The sequence below is a fragment of the Takifugu flavidus genome, chromosome 3 (assembly GCF_003711565.1).
Source record: "Takifugu flavidus isolate HTHZ2018 chromosome 3, ASM371156v2, whole genome shotgun sequence".
Classification (NCBI taxonomy): Eukaryota; Metazoa; Chordata; class Actinopteri; order Tetraodontiformes; family Tetraodontidae; genus Takifugu; species Takifugu flavidus.
This window is the reverse complement of record NC_079522.1, coordinates 8,459,948-8,479,689: the sequence shown is the minus strand read 5'-3', so window position 1 is coordinate 8,479,689 and position 19,742 is coordinate 8,459,948. Positions and strand designations below refer to the sequence as shown.

Sequence of the window (19,742 nt, the reverse complement as noted above, 5' to 3'; positions counted from 1 at the left end):
GGAGGGATCAAGGATGATGAGCAGGATCATCAGGCAGGCAGGCAGTAAAACATCCCTCAGGCCCAAATGGTTTCCCCAAACCCAAAGACAGGTGCTGGTGAGTTTACCCAACTCGTAGGTAATTTCAGAGTCAAGGTCCTACAACAGAAACCTGTTGAGGAACAGCTGCAAAGACGAGTGGGCCTAGTGCAGGGGGTCATCATATACTGAGACATATACTATATATACTATCATATACATCCTATACTAGTGTTGTAGACTGGGAGGACACAGATATATACTATCATATACATCATATACTAGTGTTGTAGACTGGGAGGACACAGATATATACTATCATATACATCATATACTAGTGTTGTAGACTGTGAGGACACAGATATATACTATCATATACATCATATACTAGTGTTGTAGACTGTGAGGACACAGATCTGCATGTCCAAGCAGCTTAGGTGATGCAGCAAGTCAGAGGTGATCTGTTAATTAACTGTCTGGCCTTGGTCCCAGAAGGCTGCAGATACCATCACACCTCTCCACTGGCAGTGATCGCACCTCCGGGTTCTCCATCATTGATGCTCTGAGCTGTGGGCAGGCCAGAGCTTTCAAACGAATGAATAAATGTTCATTAGTCCTTCCCTGCCTCATGACTGCTCAGATGAGCGTAGATGCTACAGTAGCATTGATGACGAGGAGTCAGTGTGGAGCTCCAACAGCTTCAGATGGAGTCTTTTTAGTTTTGTTTTAGTGACATAATGTTGGGCCCTTAATCTAAATAGATTAAAAACAGAGGAATATTGATATGGATTAATTTACAATCATCATTACGATCGATATATTTGCTTCCAGTGTTCCAGTGGAATGTTCATTCTCTAGCAAAGATTTGTAGCATTTGTTGCATCGGTAAACTTTTACATTTTACATCTAGTTTATTATATCACTATTATGAATTTCAGTACTTCAATGCTCTTTTTTAATTTTTCCTGTTTTTTACACAATATATTTAGTTATTTATTTATTTTGAAGACGGTCTGTACGTTTTATCCGATTTGTAGATAGATTTTACTTGACACAGGGAAGATATTTCATTAGCCTTTTCCTCTTCCGTCTGTCCTACACAATGATCGACATTTACTATTTTTAATGTTTTGGATGTCCAATGTGCAAATAAACAAACACATAAAACAAGTTAAACAGCGCACGCGGACAATAAAAGCGCTTTATTCTGAAAGGCCCAACCGGAAGTGGCGCTGCGTACTCCTCGAATGCGGCTCTTCTAACGGGACCCAGTTGGGAGCTGCACACCCAGCAGGCTGCACGTAATCCGGCATTGTGGTTTCTTCCAGCGGTTCTGGTTCCCCTCCTCACTCTGGACCCATGGCTCTCCGGGCTCCTTGGTCGCTCTGCCTCCTGCTGTCTCTGCTGCTGCTGCCGCCGCCTCTGGAAGGTACCGTCCCGTCTCCCCCCGCACACCTCAGCGGACCCCGGCGCTATTGTGCCGCATTTTAAGGCCCAAATAACGGTCCCCCGCCCTGGAGGACAATATTAAACACGATTATTACTATCAAGGAGAATGATGATTCATTCACAGAAACCTACAAATGCAGTCGGTTATTAATTCTCTCATTAAACTTATAATTATTTATCATTTGATTATCAATTATTCCAGATGTTGACGAGGTCCGGCAGCAGGATTGGGTTCGGTAAAGGGTTTCTTTCTGTGAATGATTGTGGGTCAGGTTATTCGGACATATTCCAGCTCCACGGGAGCGGGCACCACCCAGTCTCATGGATTCCTGCTGAACATGCTGAAAATGATGTCACCTGCAGCGATGGTGAACATCAACAGATGCTCACATCATCTCACGGTGTGACCATGAAGACAGCCGGATGCACACATCCAAGATTTACCCTTAGAAAAATAATAATAAGGAAATAAATATGCAGGCTATTTCTTTGGAATGTTAGCCAGGCAGTCATGTGGGCACAATTGGTGCTAATAAGATTGAATATATGGCGATTTTATTGAAACTTATTAATGATTCAGATGATTTGTATTACTGCAACCACTTTTTTCTAACGCCCACTTGAGTCTTTGTTCAAGATTCAAAGATTTTTAACTGTCAACTTCAGTGTATGTACAGAAAATTTTACATTGTTGTAATTGTAAAAAATTCTCTCAGTAATAAAAAGCGTAATCAAACATATAAATTAAATCTGCAGGAATACGCAGTAAATTAGACACCACTAGAAAATGTGCCAAAATCGGCAGCACAAGAAGGTTTTATGTGCTAAGAGTTCCTACTTTTGTACTTGTGGCCACATTCTATATGTTTCTATATCATCACACACATTTATTTCATAACTACTGAGGATTTCCTCCCCTGTTGAAAAAACTCAAGTACATTTTCCTGCGAATTTGGACTAGATGCAGAGTTTGAATAAATGAACTAAGCATGAAAAAGTGTGTGTGTGTGTTTGTGTGCATGTGTGTGTTCTTGTGTTTGCTAAATATTGAGTATCAAAACTCTTGTTCTACTAGCAAAACCTCTAACCACTAACCCTCAAACAGTCCTTTGAAGTTGTGGGACCCCGCAAAATGGCCCCTCAAGATCCGTGGCCCCATTTCGCTAGTAGAATGAGTATTTTGATATTCAGTATGGAGTGATTGTGAGGACCCCCCCCCCACAACACACACACACACGCACAGGCTCAGAGAGAGGGAGAGCTGTGCTGTTTATGCTTTTGTTGGCTCTTTAGCTACGTGTGCAGCAGCCCAGACAACAAACACAGAGGATTAGCTCCCTGCTGCCTGAGCACCAGGGATCATATCACCTGACAGCCACACAACCCATGGACATTGCATACATAATATATATGTATACATATAGAATGTAGAAGGAGTCCCAATATGAACCCTCTTAGCTCAAAGTCAAGCTGGGAAATGCATGTGTGTAAAGTGTCTAATTCTTCTGGTTTCCTGTCTTCTGCCTCCTGAACTGAAGTCTTGTGTCAGGACTTTAATCTGGCCGATGCTCTGGATGAAGTCAAGCCAGGTCAGTCTGTGCCTCCCCCAACCGCCCCCCCCCCCCAAAGTTTAGAAGCAGAATTTATGCATTTACACAGACGATGATGAATGATGAATATTTCCCCCTCTTGTCAGCGACCCCTCCTCCAAAGAAACCAGAACCCCCAGCAGGAGGTCCAGATGGTAAAAAACCCTGATTAAATCCAGATAATTACCTTTTCACCATTTCCTGATATGATTTCTTTTGCTTTGGACCTCGTAGCTTTAGGGAACACTTACGTGCGCGCTCATCTGAGCTCATCTTGTGTTGTTACTGTTGTCGGCAGGTTTCTTTAATCCCGGTGCCACCACCAAAGCTCCCCCCAAGGTTGTGCCCAAAGCCCCCGCCAGCACAAAGGCTCCCATCAAACCCAAACCCAAACCAGGTAAGAGAGTTTTTTCATTCCTTTAAATATCAGTGCCTGCAGACATTAGAAGGAGAGCCTCTCCGGTTCAGGTGAGACACCGGAACAGGTGAGACACCGGAACAGGTGAGACACCGGAACAGGTGAGACACGGAACAGGTGAGACACCGGAACAGGTGAGACACCGGAACAGGTGAGACACCGGAACAGGTGAAGCTTTAATAAAAGCAAGGATATTTATTAGAGCAGCTGTTACAGTCGTCGTCATCCAGAGAAACCCGCACCTGACCCCCCCAAACCAGCAACAGTAGCAGGGAAAACTTACTGTTAACAGGAAGAAACCTTGACAAGGACCAGGCTCTGATGGCCGACTGGACTAAAAAGAAGGAGAGATGGAGAGATGGAGAGATGGATAGATAGATAGATAGATAGATAGATAGATAGATAGATAGATAGATAGATAGATAGATAGATAGATAGATAGATAGATAGATAGATGCAGCTTCAGTTGTTTGAGTTTTTATGAATTTATTTTATTCAGTTCTTTCCCTCTCAATTTACAACTCTGCTTTTTAAACCTCCTATTTTCCTTTTTGTTTTTTTGCATTAAACAATGATCGCTGACCTTCTGACCTCTGCAGCCGCCGACGACTTTGACCTGGCCGATGCTCTGGACCCCAGCAATGACATCGGTGTCAAGGATAAGAACAAGGGTGGGAGAACCTCCCGTAGGATCCGTGTTTGTAGCCATCATGAGTTCGAACTCGTAACTTTTAGGGTGCTCCCACACAGGCGGGTCCGGGTCCCCCGGTTAAATTCTTGGCCTTTTGTCAGATGAAGACACGTCCGACACCGGAATTGTGCAGATCTCTTGGAGGTCAAGTAGAAACAAAGTACCGCCTGTCTTGTTCTCTGCCAGTCGTCATGGAAACGTGACGCTCAACCGGTTGGGCGGCCAGAGTGAACACAGGCGTGTGTGAACGCGACCCCGACCCCGACCCCTCGCTGCCCCCAGCATGTGTGGAAACGCCCTAAAAATGGTGCAACTGTGACGTCAGCTGCTCTTTAAGATCAGTGGCCGCTGGAAGGCGTGCCTGCTCGTCTGTCCCTCAGTGGCCCTCGCTGTCCCTCAGTGGCCCTCGCTGTCCATCAGTGTCCATCAGTGGCCCTCACTGTCCCTCACTGTCCCTCAGTGTCCCTCGCTGTCCATCAGTGGCCCTCACTGTCCCTCAGTGTCCCTCGCTGTCCATCAGTGGCCCTCGCTGTCCCTCAGTGGCCCTCGCTGTCCATCAGTGTCCCTCACTGTCCCTCAGTGTCCCTCGCTGTCCATCAGTGGCCCTCGCTGTCCCTCACTGTCCCTCACTGTCCATCAGTTTCCCTCACTGTCCCTCAGTGGCCCTCACTGTCCCTCAGTGTCCCTCGCTGTCCATCAGTGGCCCTCACTGTCCCTCAGTGTCCCTCGCTGTCCATCAGTGGCCCTCGCTGTCCCTCACTGCCCCTCACTGTCCCTCAGTTTCCCTCACTGTCCTCAGTGGCCCTCGCTGTCCCTCACTGCCCCTCACTGTCCCTCAGTTTCCCTCACTGTCCATCAGTGGCCCTCGCTGTCCTCAGTGGCCCTCGCTGTCCCTCACTGTCCCTCAGTTTCCTCACTGTCCATCAGTGCCCTCACTGTCCATCAGTGGCCCTCACTGTCCCTCAGTGTCCCTCGCTGTCCCTCACTGTCCATCAGTGGCCCTCGCTGTCCCTCCTACACCAAGAGTTTTATTCACAACAAAGCAAAGATTTTCTATTCACATTTTGCTTCACCTTTTTTTTTTTTTTTTTTAAATTTCTTAATTTTTATTGAATTTTAATCAAATCATCCATTATGAGAAGCCATTTTAAACAAAAACAACCCATTTGTATGTGATCACTTCTGATCCGGGAGGCAGCTTCTGTATTTTCTATAGTTAAATATTTGCATTAAAAAGACTCCTCAGATCAGAATAAGTGAATCACATTCAAACAGCAACGTTGCTCATGTTGGATGTAAACATAAACGTATGTATATATATAAACGTATATCACACTTTCACCCTTTATACGATTTCAGGTGAATTCTCTGACAGCGATCTGTTCGACGTCAGCAAAGATGACTCGTACAAACCGGACAAAGGCAAAGGTGACGTCACCTTTCGGAATAAAAACCAACCCTAATATTGCTATTACCGTATGAATAGTAATAGCGTTACCATGTTATTATTGGTAGGCGGAAACCCGCGCGGAGACAACGACCAGATCAACCAGTATGACGACGACAACGGTGAGCGTGTTCTGGTTTTTGTTGGTTGTCCGTCGTTGCACCTGTCTGACAGAAACGCCTTCGCAGAGACAACCGCCGAGGTGGGCACCATCGCGGGGATCGTCAGCGCCGTTGCCGTGGCGCTGGTGGGTGCAATCAGCAGCTACATCTCCTACCAGAAGAAGAAGCTGTGTTTCAGCATCCAACGTAAGGTTCTGGGTTTGGTTCTCTCTCTCTCTTTGGTGAACGCGCTCCAACCACTGACGGAGACTTTGGATTGAACATGCTTATTAAATGTGTTATAACAGAGAGTCTGAATGCTGAAATGGTGAAGGCGGAGAACCCGGATGCTGTGGTGGCTACGGAACCACAAGGTAAAACCGGGATTGGGGACACTTTGAAAGGTGGAAGATCCGATTCCTGAATCCACCTGACTGCTGAAGCAAACCCAGAAAATCAGCGTTGGGGATTTTGCCCTTTAAATTAAGGGCGTTAAAACAATAACACCTCGTTTCTCAGCTATTACAGTCCACATTCACACATCTTTGTCTGATCCAAACTTCACAAACATTCCTGTTGTTACATGCATCATATTGTCGACGTTTCCCAGATTTATTGTCAATAAACCAGTTGGTAAACGATGACACACATGTAACGCTGTTAATGATTAACTTTTTTGTTTTGTCCTTACAGTCCAGCAGACACTTTTGGACCCCCCCAATGCTGAACCTCCAACTGAAGAGAATGCTGTGTAACACACACACACACACACACACACACACACACACACACACACACTCTTGTACGTCTATCTTTGTGAGGGCTTTCATAGACATAATGCATCACCCTGGTCCTTACTGTAACCCAAACCATCACTGATAAATCCTTGACTTTGACCTACCCTGATTTTAAAATCAGGTCGGAACCCTCGAACAGTCCTTTAAACTTTTGAGGCCTCACCAAAATGACCCCACATCCCAAAACGTCCTCACTTTGGTAGTAGACTATAGTATACTGGTGCTCGACATGTAGCAGGTACAAGAACCCACACACACACATGCACACACACACACACACACACACACACACACGTTTCTCGCTACACTGTTGACAGCGTCAGAGGCGAAGCCTTTGGTTTAGCGGGAGCTCTGACGTAACAACTGTAACCATCTCCACAACCTTTGAATTGGATTACCAAATCACTTGCAGCCTGATCCTGGTTTACCGGCTGCTCTACACGTGTTCTGGGATTATTCAGATGAGGAAAGGAACCCGCTTTTAATGACATGGATGAATTGGAACTGGAAAACGACGTTTGGTTTCCCCCACTTAGGTCCAGAAACGTTAACGTTTTTCGAACAATATACAGTCACAGACGAAACTGAAGCTTTTAAAAATGCAACAATGAACTAACGTCTCACGAGTACACAAAATGTGCCATTTTATTTATAACATTTGCACCTACTGCTTACCCAAACTGCCTTTTAACGGATCATTTTACTGAGCAGAACTGGATTCACTGTTGTTAACTACACTTTCAATCGTCAAGTGTGTCCACACCATGTGTAAAATGGCCTTACTCGCATTTGGATGTTTTTTTTGTGGTGGGTGCAACGGTTTACTTTACTTACAATCTGTGAATTTTTATAGTGTAAATAGCTGCGCATTTTTAACTTGCCTTTAACGATGATGCCTAACGACAGAAAGAAGAGCGGCCGACAGGCTGGTTGAGACGCGTCTGACCCTGTTTTGATGAGCACTAAATACGAAATGTCAGAATACACACTCAATGTAGCATTAGCCAGTTAAACACCAGTTAAAGACTGAAGGTAAAACTAGGATCTTTTTTTGTGCAAAGTGTGACTTTATTTATTTGCTGCTAAAAGATTATCAACTATAATTGGTGGTGGTTGTGTTGAGGTGCCTGAAGACCACAAATTCATCTCACATTGGGCATTTTCACTTTGCAATGTTGCAGTAATCACAATAAATACCTGGCTTGTAAGATAAGACGCTTCTTTTACACCTCCTCTGAATTTCTTGGTTGTAATTCTGGTTGTTCTCTGCAAATGGAGAAACTTTATGAACATAAGAAAGCATTTTAGGAAAACTGACGTATTTGAACCGTTAATATCTGAATATCTGTTTTAGACTTGTAGACGAACGTGCTAGCAGTTAGCCTTAGCAGCGCTTTGGGCACATTGTGATGTTGTAAAGTTCCATTTTCTTTCTAGCATATTTCTGCTTCCTGTTTAACTTCTCTCTGTGTGTTCTTTGCACTCTTCCTTTGTGCTTTTTGCACTTTATACCCAACTTTTCTGGATACCTTTGCATAGGATTTTGTAGACAGTCGGTGCTTCCTAGAGGTTTAATTGTTTGGAAGTGATATTGTCTGACCGTAGTCTGTGTCTGTGCTTGAAGCCACAAGTAACAGAACCTCTTTCACCAAGATGGTTCCAGTCTTGGTTCCAGAGAGCCACCACCAGAATCATGTCGATCTCCTGCTCTTCTCTCTCCTCACCAACTGAACCTTGAGATGTTTGATCCCTTCAACCCTTCTGACCTGTGTTTCAATCTTAAATGTAACTCAAATCCAATAATGATAATCCATAATAATGATAATCCAATAATGCATGATTCAGATAACAATTCACACCCAGAGGCTGCACTGGGAACCCTAGGGGTCCAGGATCTTGTGTAGAACACTTGGATATGAAGAGCAGAAACCATCGCCGTAGCCTGTAAATACAAGAGGCGATGCCTGTTTTTAAGCCTCTTACAGATTTGGTTGGCAAAACTCAATTTCCAAGATGGAATTCACTATTGCGGTTCGTTAGGGGCCAGATGACCATGTTCTAAAATCTGATGGCGATAAGATTGTAGTCCATTTGTGAGCAGGATTAACCATCCTCCATCCTCAGCTCAGTGCAACAAGGTCCGTAACCCTGCTGGGTTTTCTGTCCCATCACACACCCGCCAGTTGACGGCCTGGAAAGGAATTAAACAAGTGAAATGAGCTCTGAACCAGAACTGGCACTGGAAACGTTCTCGGTGACAAGACAGTGTGTTGTAAAGTAGTGAAAGTCAAAGGTGAGAATGTCGATTTTACCGGACAAGAGTGCATATTGTGTGCTTTTCTATCACTATCTGCGATGTTAGGTTAGCTTTCGTATAAATGTGAAGATCAGTGAAACTATTTTAAAAAAAGACAAGTGTGTGTGGCATCACGGTGATGCTACCGCACACACTCGGGATGTGTTGCAGCAGTTTTAAATGTCACCGGCCTATAAAACCACTCTCTGAGGGGAGGCGCTGCACACGGGCGCGGACACAGCTCCTTCATTTTGCCTTGGAGACGCAGACGCTTCCACCCACGCTCCCTTTTTTTGCTGCTCTAAATGGTCTGAAATTGAAATGTTCGGTGGACTGTTCACACCTTTTTAGACACCTCGAGTCCTCTGTTAAAAAAATACTTAGACTCGTGACTGTGATGGTGATTTTTCAGTGGAACAAACGGTGACTTTTGGTTTCAAGGTCACCGTTTTTTTTTAAACCCACTTTTCAAACTACAGCTTATACCAATTAAGAGGCATTTAGAAGCTTTGACTCAAAGGGAACATGGTTAAAAATGGCTGTTTTCCCTTCATGCGTTTCAAATATGAGAGGAAAACTAGCATGTAGCTAATATCCAAATCTACCAAAGACATGGCTGAGAGACATTGATTGGATTCCTGTGACGGAAACAATTTGGATGGAAATTTCAGCTTTGAATGTTGATATCACTGAAGGTCTTCTAAAGTAGATTTAAAAAAAAAAAATCAGACTTAATTGTAAAGAAGAGAATAAAGGCCACGCGACATGTCATTTTAAAAGTCACAGACACACAAAAAAGATACAGAAATGAACACATGAATTTGATTTTCCAAAAAATGACGGGAAAAAAAAACCGCACAACCGAGATCAGAATCCTGAAAAACAAAAAAGACTGAACTCTTAACAGCCATGACCTCCATTTGTGGCCCTTATCCTCTTCCTCCGGTCTGAGCGTGTATCTGTTGTTCTGTATTTGATGTCTAGCGCTGCGTAAATGAGTGTCACACTGCTGTTTACAGCTCTACATGAATGTACCCAAAACCCACGAGTCAGCAGTCTTCACGCGCTCCACCGTGGTTTCTAAAGGTGGATTATAGTTCCCCCAGCAGAAGGATGGTCTCCGCCACCAAGACACGACACCTTTTTAACACATACGACCCATTAATGCAACTTTATCTGAATGTACTGGTGTAAATCTGAACTGCTGCTTTGGATTTCCAATATTTACAACGGAGACCGCTCGCGTGGACGTGGTCAGAGGACCCTACCAGCCCGCTACTTTGTCCAAAATGGACTGAAAACACGCTTACATTCAGCTTCAGATTGAAAAAAAAACTGTGAAGATTTCACATACAATACAGGCACACCTGCTGTGTGTTGTCACACACACTGATGCATGCTACCCCCTCCTGTAGTGTACGAACACATTTTTTACAGTGTAACAGTAAACTCTTCCTGTCTTCTTACGCTATTATCTCTGCTTCATATTACGGCTACTTGTTACTTATATCGACAAATGAAATAAACGAGGAAAAAGAGACGAGTGCTGACTTTTAATTGAAAAAAAAAAAGATGGAGGTTCATACAACAGGTCTGAAATACAGTAGTTTAAAAGGAACTGTAAAGTGAATAAGCTACATGATCTTATGGCTGATGGCGTGTTTGTTTTATGATCAGCAGTGAGGAATCTGCCGCTGAAGTACATAATGAATGGAAACTCAATCAGATCCAGATTACCGTTTCCAACTGAAGGAACGCGTAGAGCTAGAGTGTCATGAATCAGACTCCTCTACCGTTTCTGTAAACCAATAATGTCATGTAAAGCAGGAAATACAAAAGCATCAACGTTAACAGAGAGGAGGCTTCACTGAACGGTCACAACACAACACCGACGTGTCACAAACACTTCCAGTGAACGTGGCAGAAACCGCATACATTTTAAATAGAAATACAGGAAAAAAAATGGAGGGAAACAAGTGAAAGGACAAAAAGTCTTTGACACAGAAGAGCCGACTGAATAAGCGTGGCCCCGCCCCTTTTTGTCTGCGATAAAATAAGGAAAACAAAAAAAGGAGTTACTTCGTAAAAGGTCTTTCAGATTGTAAACATACCCCACAGGACTTGTGGTCCACAAATGTGCATTTTCTCAACGGTGCAGGTCAGACAGCAGTGTGCAGTGGCGTTCCTGAGGTGTGGGTGGGCGACGGCGTGTGTTCAGAGGAGGACAGCGAGTGGGCAGAGGCCTCCCTTTGCAGCTCCTCCACTCTCCTCTGGAGCTCCGCTCTGAGGAACAGCAGCTCCTTCAGGCTCTGGTGCACCGGCACCTGCGACACAACACGTCCGGGTTAGGATCCGCTGAACTGACCGCCCCCCCTTAGCGAGCCTCTACCTGTGGTCTCATGCGTGGGTTCCAGCGGGCGTAGTAGCTGCTCCACAGCTCCAGATGCCTGGACGATACCACCGGGTACAGGACGTGGTGCTCGTAGTCCACATAAAAGGGGTTGGTGAAGTCTTCAGGCTGGCTGTCAGGAGAAGACCCAGGAGCTGTCAGAACCCCTGAACTGTAATCAGAAGAACTGTAACATTCAGAAAAATGGAGGACAACCCTACCTGTTGATGTAGGACCACAAGGACACTGTCTTGGTCTGGACCTCCTGCACAAAAAGGTGGACGTTCACACCGTGGAAGGCTAATATACTAGCTGTTGTTGAGAGGAGGTGGTACGAACCTTGGCTGTCCTTTCCTGTTCACTGTTGTAGAGAAATGTACCGAATAAACAGCTGTAGAGGTGATCCAGCACGGCGAACAGGAACAGCTCGTTGAACTCAAAAGCCGATGGGAACTGCAATCAGGCAACGGCCTCGGTGAGTCCAAAACGGCGTCCAAACGTGCCGATGATCGAAAGTGCGTCCACACTGACCTGCCGGGTCATCTGCCAGACGCAGTCGATGAACTGGACGAAGAGAGGCGAGCGCTCGGCGTTGGCGTGGTTCTCATCACCGTGACCCACCCTCTATAACACATTAAATCTGGTTTTTCAGAAGCAGCATCGTTTTGAGCTTCATTCAAATTTAGTGACTTACAGCAGAAAACTTGTGTCCAAAACTGATCCACTCCTTCTCCACCAGAACCTGCCAACACACACACACACACACACACACCCACACACACACTATTATTCTACTGCTAACAGGAAAACGCCACTCTTTAGCTGATGATGTTGTTTTATGACCTGGAATCCTCTGAGCGTGCGATAGTAGCTATCCAGCATTAGCATGGCCAGACAGGTGAGTTGAGCCGTTCTGTCCCAGCCGTCGCTGCAGTGAACCACCACCGAGGTTTTCCCAGACTCCAGTTTGTCGGCGATCTTTGCTGCTCCTGACAATAACAGCTGCATGTGGCACACGAAGGACACGTGTCAGTGCGGCAGATGCCGATGCTACGTCTCCTTCAGTTAATACACGCTCTCGTGTATCTCTGGGACGAATGCTTTGCTAATGCTAATCTTGATGACTAATGTGTTGGAGGTACTGACAACATTAATAATGAAATCTGGGAAATGGAGGATATTATCAACAACAATTCTCCCACCCTGACACTCCTGCCGACACCCCCCCACCCCCCAACAAATTCACTGCAAACAAAATTTGTGATGTCCTGCATTTCACAATTGATTAGACCATGAAAGGCGAATGCTGTGTTATTTGATTAACTTCTTATCACCTGGACAGTTAGCGAGTAAATGCTAGTTCTGGATTTCTGCATTATTAGCTTAAACTTCACAGCCACGACAGCAATGAAAGCAGCTTCACAATGAATCGCGAGCTGAAATCACTTCTCAGAACTCGGGTGCATGAGCAAACAATTTAACAACAAATCTGGAGGACAGAGAAAGGCCAAGTCCTCAAGCAATCAGGAACCAGAATAGATTTGATTGGTCGAGGAAACTGCATAAATCCTGCCTACCCCAATTAATTAATAGGTATAATTACTATGCACCTATAAATCCTCCGTGCCTTTTGTGCCTGACGATGTTATTGGCGCATTTTCTGTTTTTGTTGGTGCAACTTCTATTCGTTGTTATTACTAGTGATAGTGGAAGTGATGCTGTTCATTAACATTTATTTATCTTACACGGATGTACTCCAGCCAGTGTGTCTGGTCAACAGATGTGTGCCAGTGAGCTTCATCGATGGTGGGGTAAACGACATCTTTCATCTTCCTCAGAGACTCCCTCATGACGTGGATGTTGGGGATTTCCAGGAAGTTCAGCTCTACGTTGGGGTAGAAGGTCTCACTTTCATATCCTCCATCCTTTGCCTGCATAAAGAAGGGACAGAGGGAGGAGAGGAGACGTCAGAAGAGGAGGAAGGCAGCAGAAGAGGAGGAGCGGTTGAGCCTGCCTCTCTTCTACCTTGTTGGTACCGGCAACGCTGTTCTGACGGGCATCGAAGATGGTGAGCTTGTGAGACTGAGCGTTGGCGTCCATGATGATTTGGAGGAAGCGTTCGTCCTCTTTACAGCGGCGATCCGAAGGTCCGACTAAGGGCTGGCTGCAGCGGACGATAGTGGCCTGGGACTCTGGGTGAATCCAAGACAGGACCTGGAGAAATACAGGACCAGTGTGCAAATATGAGTGTCACATGGCACAATACACCAGCATCAAACATCACAGTGAAATATGAGGCTGGTTTAGATGTTGATGAGACTAGAAACACAGAATTAAAAACAAGAAAGGACAGTTTAGAAGTCAAACATTATTTATCGAACCCTGACTCACTGGGATGCGATGCTTGGCTCTAAACAAGGACACTTGTTTGATGTCTTCATCTGAAATGTTGGTCGGGATGACCAAGATGGATGGATAGGTGTCGCACAGCTCGTAGGTGCTGTTGATCTTACTGATGGTCCAGCTCTCATTTGGGAGGCCCTGGAAAACACGGAGGGAAACTATCATACCAGACAGAAAGCTGCTGTACAAACACAACAAGTCCAATCGAAGCCCCACCTCACAAACAGATGCTTATGCGTTTTACAGACATATTGAAGTATCTTAGTTCACACACAAACCATCAAAAGGCTGTTCTCAAGAGGGTTTCCCCCTCTTGGATTGGGAGAAATCCTTGATAAACTCCCACAGACACAGTTTACGTGCTCTTACTTGACGTTTATACTCTGATGTTGGGTCGTACACCTTCCAGCCATCTACAGGAAATTGCTCTTTGTACAGGAAAGCAAACAGGGGCTGCAGGAAGAACATAGCATTTAACCTTGATTATCATACAAGGGTATTCATAAAAATTAAACCAGACTACATGATGAATAATTGAGTAACATATTATTTGAATGAGACTGACCAGATTGTGAAAGAGGGGAAAAGCGTGTTTTGACAGCACTTCAATGATGTCTGGTTGGCTGCTATCGGTCTTGTAAGCAAACCTGGGACTCCTCATGTCCTGGGGAAGGTAGATATCAGAAGAACGAATATCACCTCTGTCAATAATCCCAGTCAATTGAAGAAAATCCAAAAAGCAGGACACCTTGCAAACCAGCTCTAGTCCTCTGGTGTTCTCTCCTAGGTTAGGAACGCTGATGGTCTCCAGTCGGCTGATGGCTCCCAGGTTAATATCCAGAATGAATTGCGACTCCTGCGGGTGCACAGATGCACATTAATACAGCCGCGGAGACGCACGGTGACAGGGCAGAGTGATGCTGTACCCGTTCCACACTGGTGAAGTGCATCTTGTAGTCCGTGATGGTCAAGGTTCCATTCATTAGACCGCTGAATGGACAGATGTACATCACATCCTTGACTGCACATACACAGACAATATGTTACAGACAAAATATGAATGATAATAGATTCATTAATGTGACACCTTTTTTACTAGCTTGTGTGGGTTTTGAGTCGCGATTGGACCTGAAACTATCAATCTGATCTGGCAATGCCGGTTTCTTCACCTTAACCTTCACCTACATTATGTACACTTACGTGTCATCTGGATGGTCTCTCCTGGTAGCAAAGGAACCTGGTACTGGAACAATTTTACCGGAGCTCCATATCTTAATGCGGGGAGATTCTGTACAAGACACCATATGTCAGTTTATTATACACGACTAAGACCTAATCACTCTTACTGAGCTGCTAATGGCTGTATCAGAACAAATGATCAGATGAAGGTTTCCACTTCCTATTAACAAAGAGTAGAGAATAACCACAGTTTTATTACTAATGTTAGAAAGGACAATGAAAGCTGTTGAAGTATGACGGAGTATGACACCACGTATGTAAAGTGACCTGATAAATGTGTCGTAGAGTCACAGTGTTAAAGACAGAAACAAAAGTAAAATAAATGGAATCATCATGCTCACAATCTATCAAAATGGAACACGTGTGGAAAAAACTGTCGGTGCCCTTCTGTTACAAGAAAGAAGAATCACTTAAATAACTTGGAAACCATCAAAGTCATTTCTTTAATTCTTAACGTTGTTACAAATCTGATATTGCTTTTACGTTGTGGTGCAACAGACTCATTTAAAACAAAGCCCAAACGTTGATCATTGATGGTCTTTCTCTCTTCAATTAAAGGGTACCCACAGCTGTTTAGTCCCATGACATCAATTTTAAAATGTTCTGAGAATGGTCAAAACTGAAATATTATGTATATGATATTAAAGAGCGGTTAAGGAAACACAGGAAAGAAGAGGGACACAGAAAACGAGACAAAGGATGGAGACTAGGGCGGAATAATGAACGAAGAAGAGCAAGATAGGCCGAGACTTGCCAAAGAATTGGAAGGATTCTCAGAATCACTATCTCCATGGTAACAAAGCCCATCATCTTGCGAGTCTTGCTATTTGGGAAAGCCAGCATGGAGAAAGTTGGAAGGAAGAGAAAAAGAGATATCAAGCGTTACTCTGTATTGCTTCTTTTTGTTTTTCTGACATCGCTGTATGTGAAGAAAACTGTTAGCAGCAACTCTATCGGACCTCCCCGGAGGTCACATTTAACACTTTAAACACTTCTTTATATATTTAATAATAAATCACTACACCTGTCTGCTAATGACATTAAGTCACCTCAATTACAAGTTGGTCATATATACACCCACCATCCACTTCATTAGGTACGCCTGTTCAGCCAATCACGTCGCAGCATTTAGGCACATACACGTGCACTGTTTCTCAACACACAGTACGCAGGCACAGTCTGAGCTACGGGACTACAGATTCGGCCACTTTGCAGTACTTCCTTTCTGCCATTGCTGCTAGTATCGCAGACCAAAGTGAAATCTGCAATGCATTGTGGGATGCCTAGCTGTTCTCACAGGTCATGTCTGATGTATTCTCGATAGGACCGATTCCAGAGAACTTGGAGTGTACTTGATCAACTTTTCACAAGTGTGTGAGAACAAGAACTCGGTTGTACACACACTGATTTAAGTAACTTTAAGTGACATGGTAAGGTTGTTGGTGCCAAAACGGGCAGTTTAGGCTAGAAATTAACTACGGAAAGAAGGAACCAAACAGCTCACTTTTTATATGTTTTTAAAAGGATGAGAATAGAGTCATGCATATTTAAGTCAGACAAAATTATGATCGAGAAATGTCAATACCTACTTTCACTCATGTACTGGACAATGTTTATTATTTCAACTTTCAAAAATGTAAGTTGATGTAGTGCAACAATACCATTGCCTTGGAATTACTTCCTGTAATGTGTGAAGATATAAAGATATGGCCAGGGTCCAAATGATAGATTAGTGTACATAAGTGACTTCTGGCATTTTCTTTGCTTTTAAGAGAAAATGTATGCAAACTTCAAATTTTAAAATCATTTCATTGTTCATTAAAGCCTCTGTGGGTCTTTTGTTCTTTCCAGTTTCAATAAATAGACCGATAGACCGTTAATGTAACGTTGCACTGAGCTTCCTGTAATGTAAACCTGAATAATTAAGTATAGAAAATGAATTAAGTTCTGGTGGCCAGTTTTTCCATTTGGTATTTCTGACCTGAGGCTAAAATCGAAGTATTTTTAGTTTTGATTGCCAACTGAAAAATAAAGAACAAATGCTACACGAACTGGAGACCAGGTGAAAAGCATAGACAGAGACGGCAAAAACTCCAATAAAACAGCTTGAAAGTGGTTACAGGTAAGAAATAAAGGAATGAGGAGCAAAAGTGAGAGGGAGGAGAAGAGCTCTTCTCTGCAGTGCTTCTGATTTAAAATGACATTTTCGTTTCGCTCACAGCTATCAGCCACCAAACACACTTACCTACCGACACTTTCGCACAACTGAAACCCATTCACATCTTGTGTTCATTATTAAATCACATCAGCTAGAAGAGTTAATACTTGTGTATTTTTGTACTTTGAGGTAGACATTTTCTGCCATTGCTGCTGCTCCTCCTGGCCAAATTGAAATGCATTGTGGGATACCTAGCTGTCCCAAGTCCACACAGGTGATGTCTGACGCCTACGAGATAAAATTGGCCGAGCAACTGCTCTTTTGGGAAACTTGAAGTGTACTTGGCAGGTTTGGAACATCCTCGGACCAAGAAGGACACATGTTGAGAAACGGCCGCTGTGTACGTCACCTTGACTAATGGTCAGATGTATGTATGTATGTTTTGTCTTAAGTAACATGTACAGTATTTATCAAGATGAGAGGACTACACCTCTTACCCTAGGTTTCAGTCTCTTGGATACCTGTAGACCAAGAGATTCCATACACACACACACACACACACACACACACACACACACACACAACCATGTAGGCACACACAAGCACACACAATGGAAATAATCAGTGTCTGTTATCAACCAGCACAGTCCAACTACTGCTAACACAGCGAATAGCATCAAATGTAGCAGCATTTATTTTATGCTTAAAACAGCTCAAAGGTAACTCCCAAAACAAAAATGCACAGCTCCTGGAAGAGCAAATATTATGTTATATTCAGAGGCAAACACTGTGTTGTAAGCAGCGGAGGCTTTTATTATAGACTGAATTGTTTGCACGTTGCCTTGACTTTGACCACCGCTACCCACAACTACATAAATGTCGCTGCAGCTGCAAGTGATAACTCGTATTTGAGAAGATACTGTTGATAAAAGTGGCGAAGGCGAGGAACTGCTAACATGGCCAAGGGGGAACATAGTGCCTTGGGTATAGCAGACCTCCCAGGATTTGAAAACAAGGTATAAATATTTATTATGACAGAAATATAAGACTGCAATAAAAAAGTCTATATAAGCAAGTCATATGTGATTGCACCCTTAAACACAGGAACAGTACATCGTAATAACTTAATTTTAAGTAAATAATAATTATAATAATCACTCACTGGAGAAGCCAGTGAGGTCTGTAGATTAGTTTAAATAAAAGTCAAAATGGAGTAATCAAGTGACACATGAGAAATACTGTGCGAATAACTTTAGAACCATGTGTTGCAGAGGTACATTCACATTTGAGTAGTATTTTGGGATGTTTTCTTTAATGGCTTAAACAAGCTTTAAGCAGCAATGCTGACAGACACTAAACCTTAATCTACGCATAAAGCACACGTGTTGCCATGACCACCAGCCTTACCGTGAAATCAGGTTTCCTTCCACTCTATGAGTTAAGACACGATGAGAGGCATAGTCAGTGGTGTGTACGTGTGTGTGCGTGTGCGCATGTACGGCAGGATACCTTATGGTCAGGTGGAACTACTCCTGAGATCTGGCTGGAGATGGTGGCTGCAATAAGCTGTTTGCACCATTCTACGTGGGAGCTTGACGGACTGGGTGGAAAGTCATAGAAAAAGACAAGAATAGATGTTTTAAAAAGTTATGCATCAACTTCATGTAACTCTTCTGACAAAAGTTAATTGTACATTGTAAACTACTGAGTCAACATGGCCACAGTGTGACGATCGTAAACGTGTCTTATACTATTGTAATTGTCACATTGCGTTGATATTGGCGTGCATGAGGCAGACCTCTTAATGTATCACTGAATTAATTTAGCCATGGTTTGTAAACACAGAGTTAACAGTAATAATCGCAGCTGGACTTTTAATATTTGCGGTTTATTTGACAGGAAACGTCAAGCTGTCTCAAATGTGACGACCGGAAACGCCTTTGAAGTTGGCCGTCTGACACTTTTTTTCTGTTAACGCCTAGAAGCATAAATGGCGTTTTACTTGTCTGTGCTTTCGCCGGTGCTCGGCCCGCAGGTCGGGGGGACCCACGGTCTTCTGTTCGGGCCTGGTCCACCCGCAGCTCCGGTAGCCTCGTCAGCTCCGGCCTGCTTATCCATCCGCCACACAGCTGGGTCGCTCGTAGGTAATTTCCGGCGGGTGGTGGGTCGTTTTTTTTGTCCGGTTTTTAGTGTCAAAATGACTCTTTGTTTAAGTCCACCCTCCAATCGCAATGTAAAGCTTGGACCGCTCGGGCTAAGACAGAACCGGGCGGGCGAGAACCGAACCTGATGGAGATGTTGTTGAATCTGTCTTCCGCGCGCCGTGGCTCCGCCCACCATCCTCACGAGCGGATGAAGCCAGTTTAGCTCCTCGCGGCGCGTCGTTTGTAGAGAAAACCATTAATAAAAAACACGCCAGTAGCTTGTTTGTGATGAGCAAATCTAAAAGATAAATGTAACAGACTTCACCGATAAGGGCGGTAGTTTTTAAATCCAGAATAGATTTTACAATCCTCCCGACCTTCAAGGACCTTGGAGGCCAAACTCCATCATATCTGGAGCGTTGATAGCACCATGTCGTCGCAACAGACCTCAGAGTGCTGGTGTTCTTGTGGTTCTCTTAAAGTATTATTTTTAAAATTATAACCTTCCTTTACAGGAAAAGTTGTAGTCAGTAATTCAATAGCTACAGCCATTCTGAAAGTTAGAACAAGGGTATCTACCACCTTAGATATGCAGCTATGGGC

The 19,742-nt window shown here is 43.9% G+C and overlaps 2 protein-coding genes across 8 annotated transcripts; one reads left to right on the top strand and one right to left on the bottom strand.

The window, feature by feature from the left end:
- Positions 1 to 1,247: 1,247 nt before the first annotated feature.
- Positions 1,248 to 10,346, top strand: cd99l2 (CD99 molecule-like 2). 2 transcript variants are annotated; one of them, XM_057027867.1, is made up of 10 exons: positions 1,248 to 1,447; positions 3,006 to 3,056; positions 3,164 to 3,211; positions 3,355 to 3,453; positions 4,074 to 4,145; positions 5,525 to 5,593; positions 5,681 to 5,734; positions 5,801 to 5,920; positions 6,022 to 6,087; positions 6,407 to 10,346. In XM_057027867.1, the coding sequence occupies exons 1-10, from the start codon at positions 1,378 to 1,380 to the stop codon at positions 6,466 to 6,468; spliced, it is 711 nt and encodes a 236-aa protein (XP_056883847.1). In that variant the 5' UTR covers positions 1,248 to 1,377; the 3' UTR covers positions 6,469 to 10,346. The 2 variants fall into 2 exon arrangements, with proteins under 2 accessions (XP_056883847.1, XP_056883848.1); XM_057027868.1 differs by lacking the exon at positions 4,074 to 4,145.
- mtmr1a (myotubularin related protein 1a) lies at positions 10,341 to 19,332 on the bottom strand. 6 transcript variants are annotated; one of them, XM_057027859.1, is made up of 20 exons: positions 18,998 to 19,332; positions 18,505 to 18,595; positions 18,403 to 18,426; positions 17,486 to 17,516; positions 15,592 to 15,656; positions 14,799 to 14,886; positions 14,525 to 14,619; positions 14,347 to 14,454; positions 14,164 to 14,262; positions 13,968 to 14,051; positions 13,587 to 13,736; positions 13,221 to 13,409; positions 12,941 to 13,126; positions 12,039 to 12,197; positions 11,890 to 11,937; positions 11,727 to 11,819; positions 11,535 to 11,648; positions 11,417 to 11,460; positions 11,196 to 11,328; positions 10,341 to 11,130 (listed from the first exon to the last, which is right to left on the bottom strand). In XM_057027859.1, exons 1-20 carry the CDS (start codon positions 19,111 to 19,113, stop codon positions 10,966 to 10,968), a joined length of 2,082 nt encoding a protein of 693 aa, XP_056883839.1. In that variant the 5' UTR covers positions 19,114 to 19,332; the 3' UTR covers positions 10,341 to 10,965. The 6 variants fall into 6 exon arrangements, with proteins under 6 accessions (XP_056883839.1, XP_056883835.1, XP_056883837.1 ...); XM_057027855.1 differs by lacking the exon at positions 15,592 to 15,656 and having other exon boundaries at positions 17,493 to 17,516; XM_057027857.1 differs by lacking the exons at positions 15,592 to 15,656; positions 18,403 to 18,426 and having other exon boundaries at positions 17,493 to 17,516.
- Positions 19,333 to 19,742: the final 410 nt, after the last annotated feature.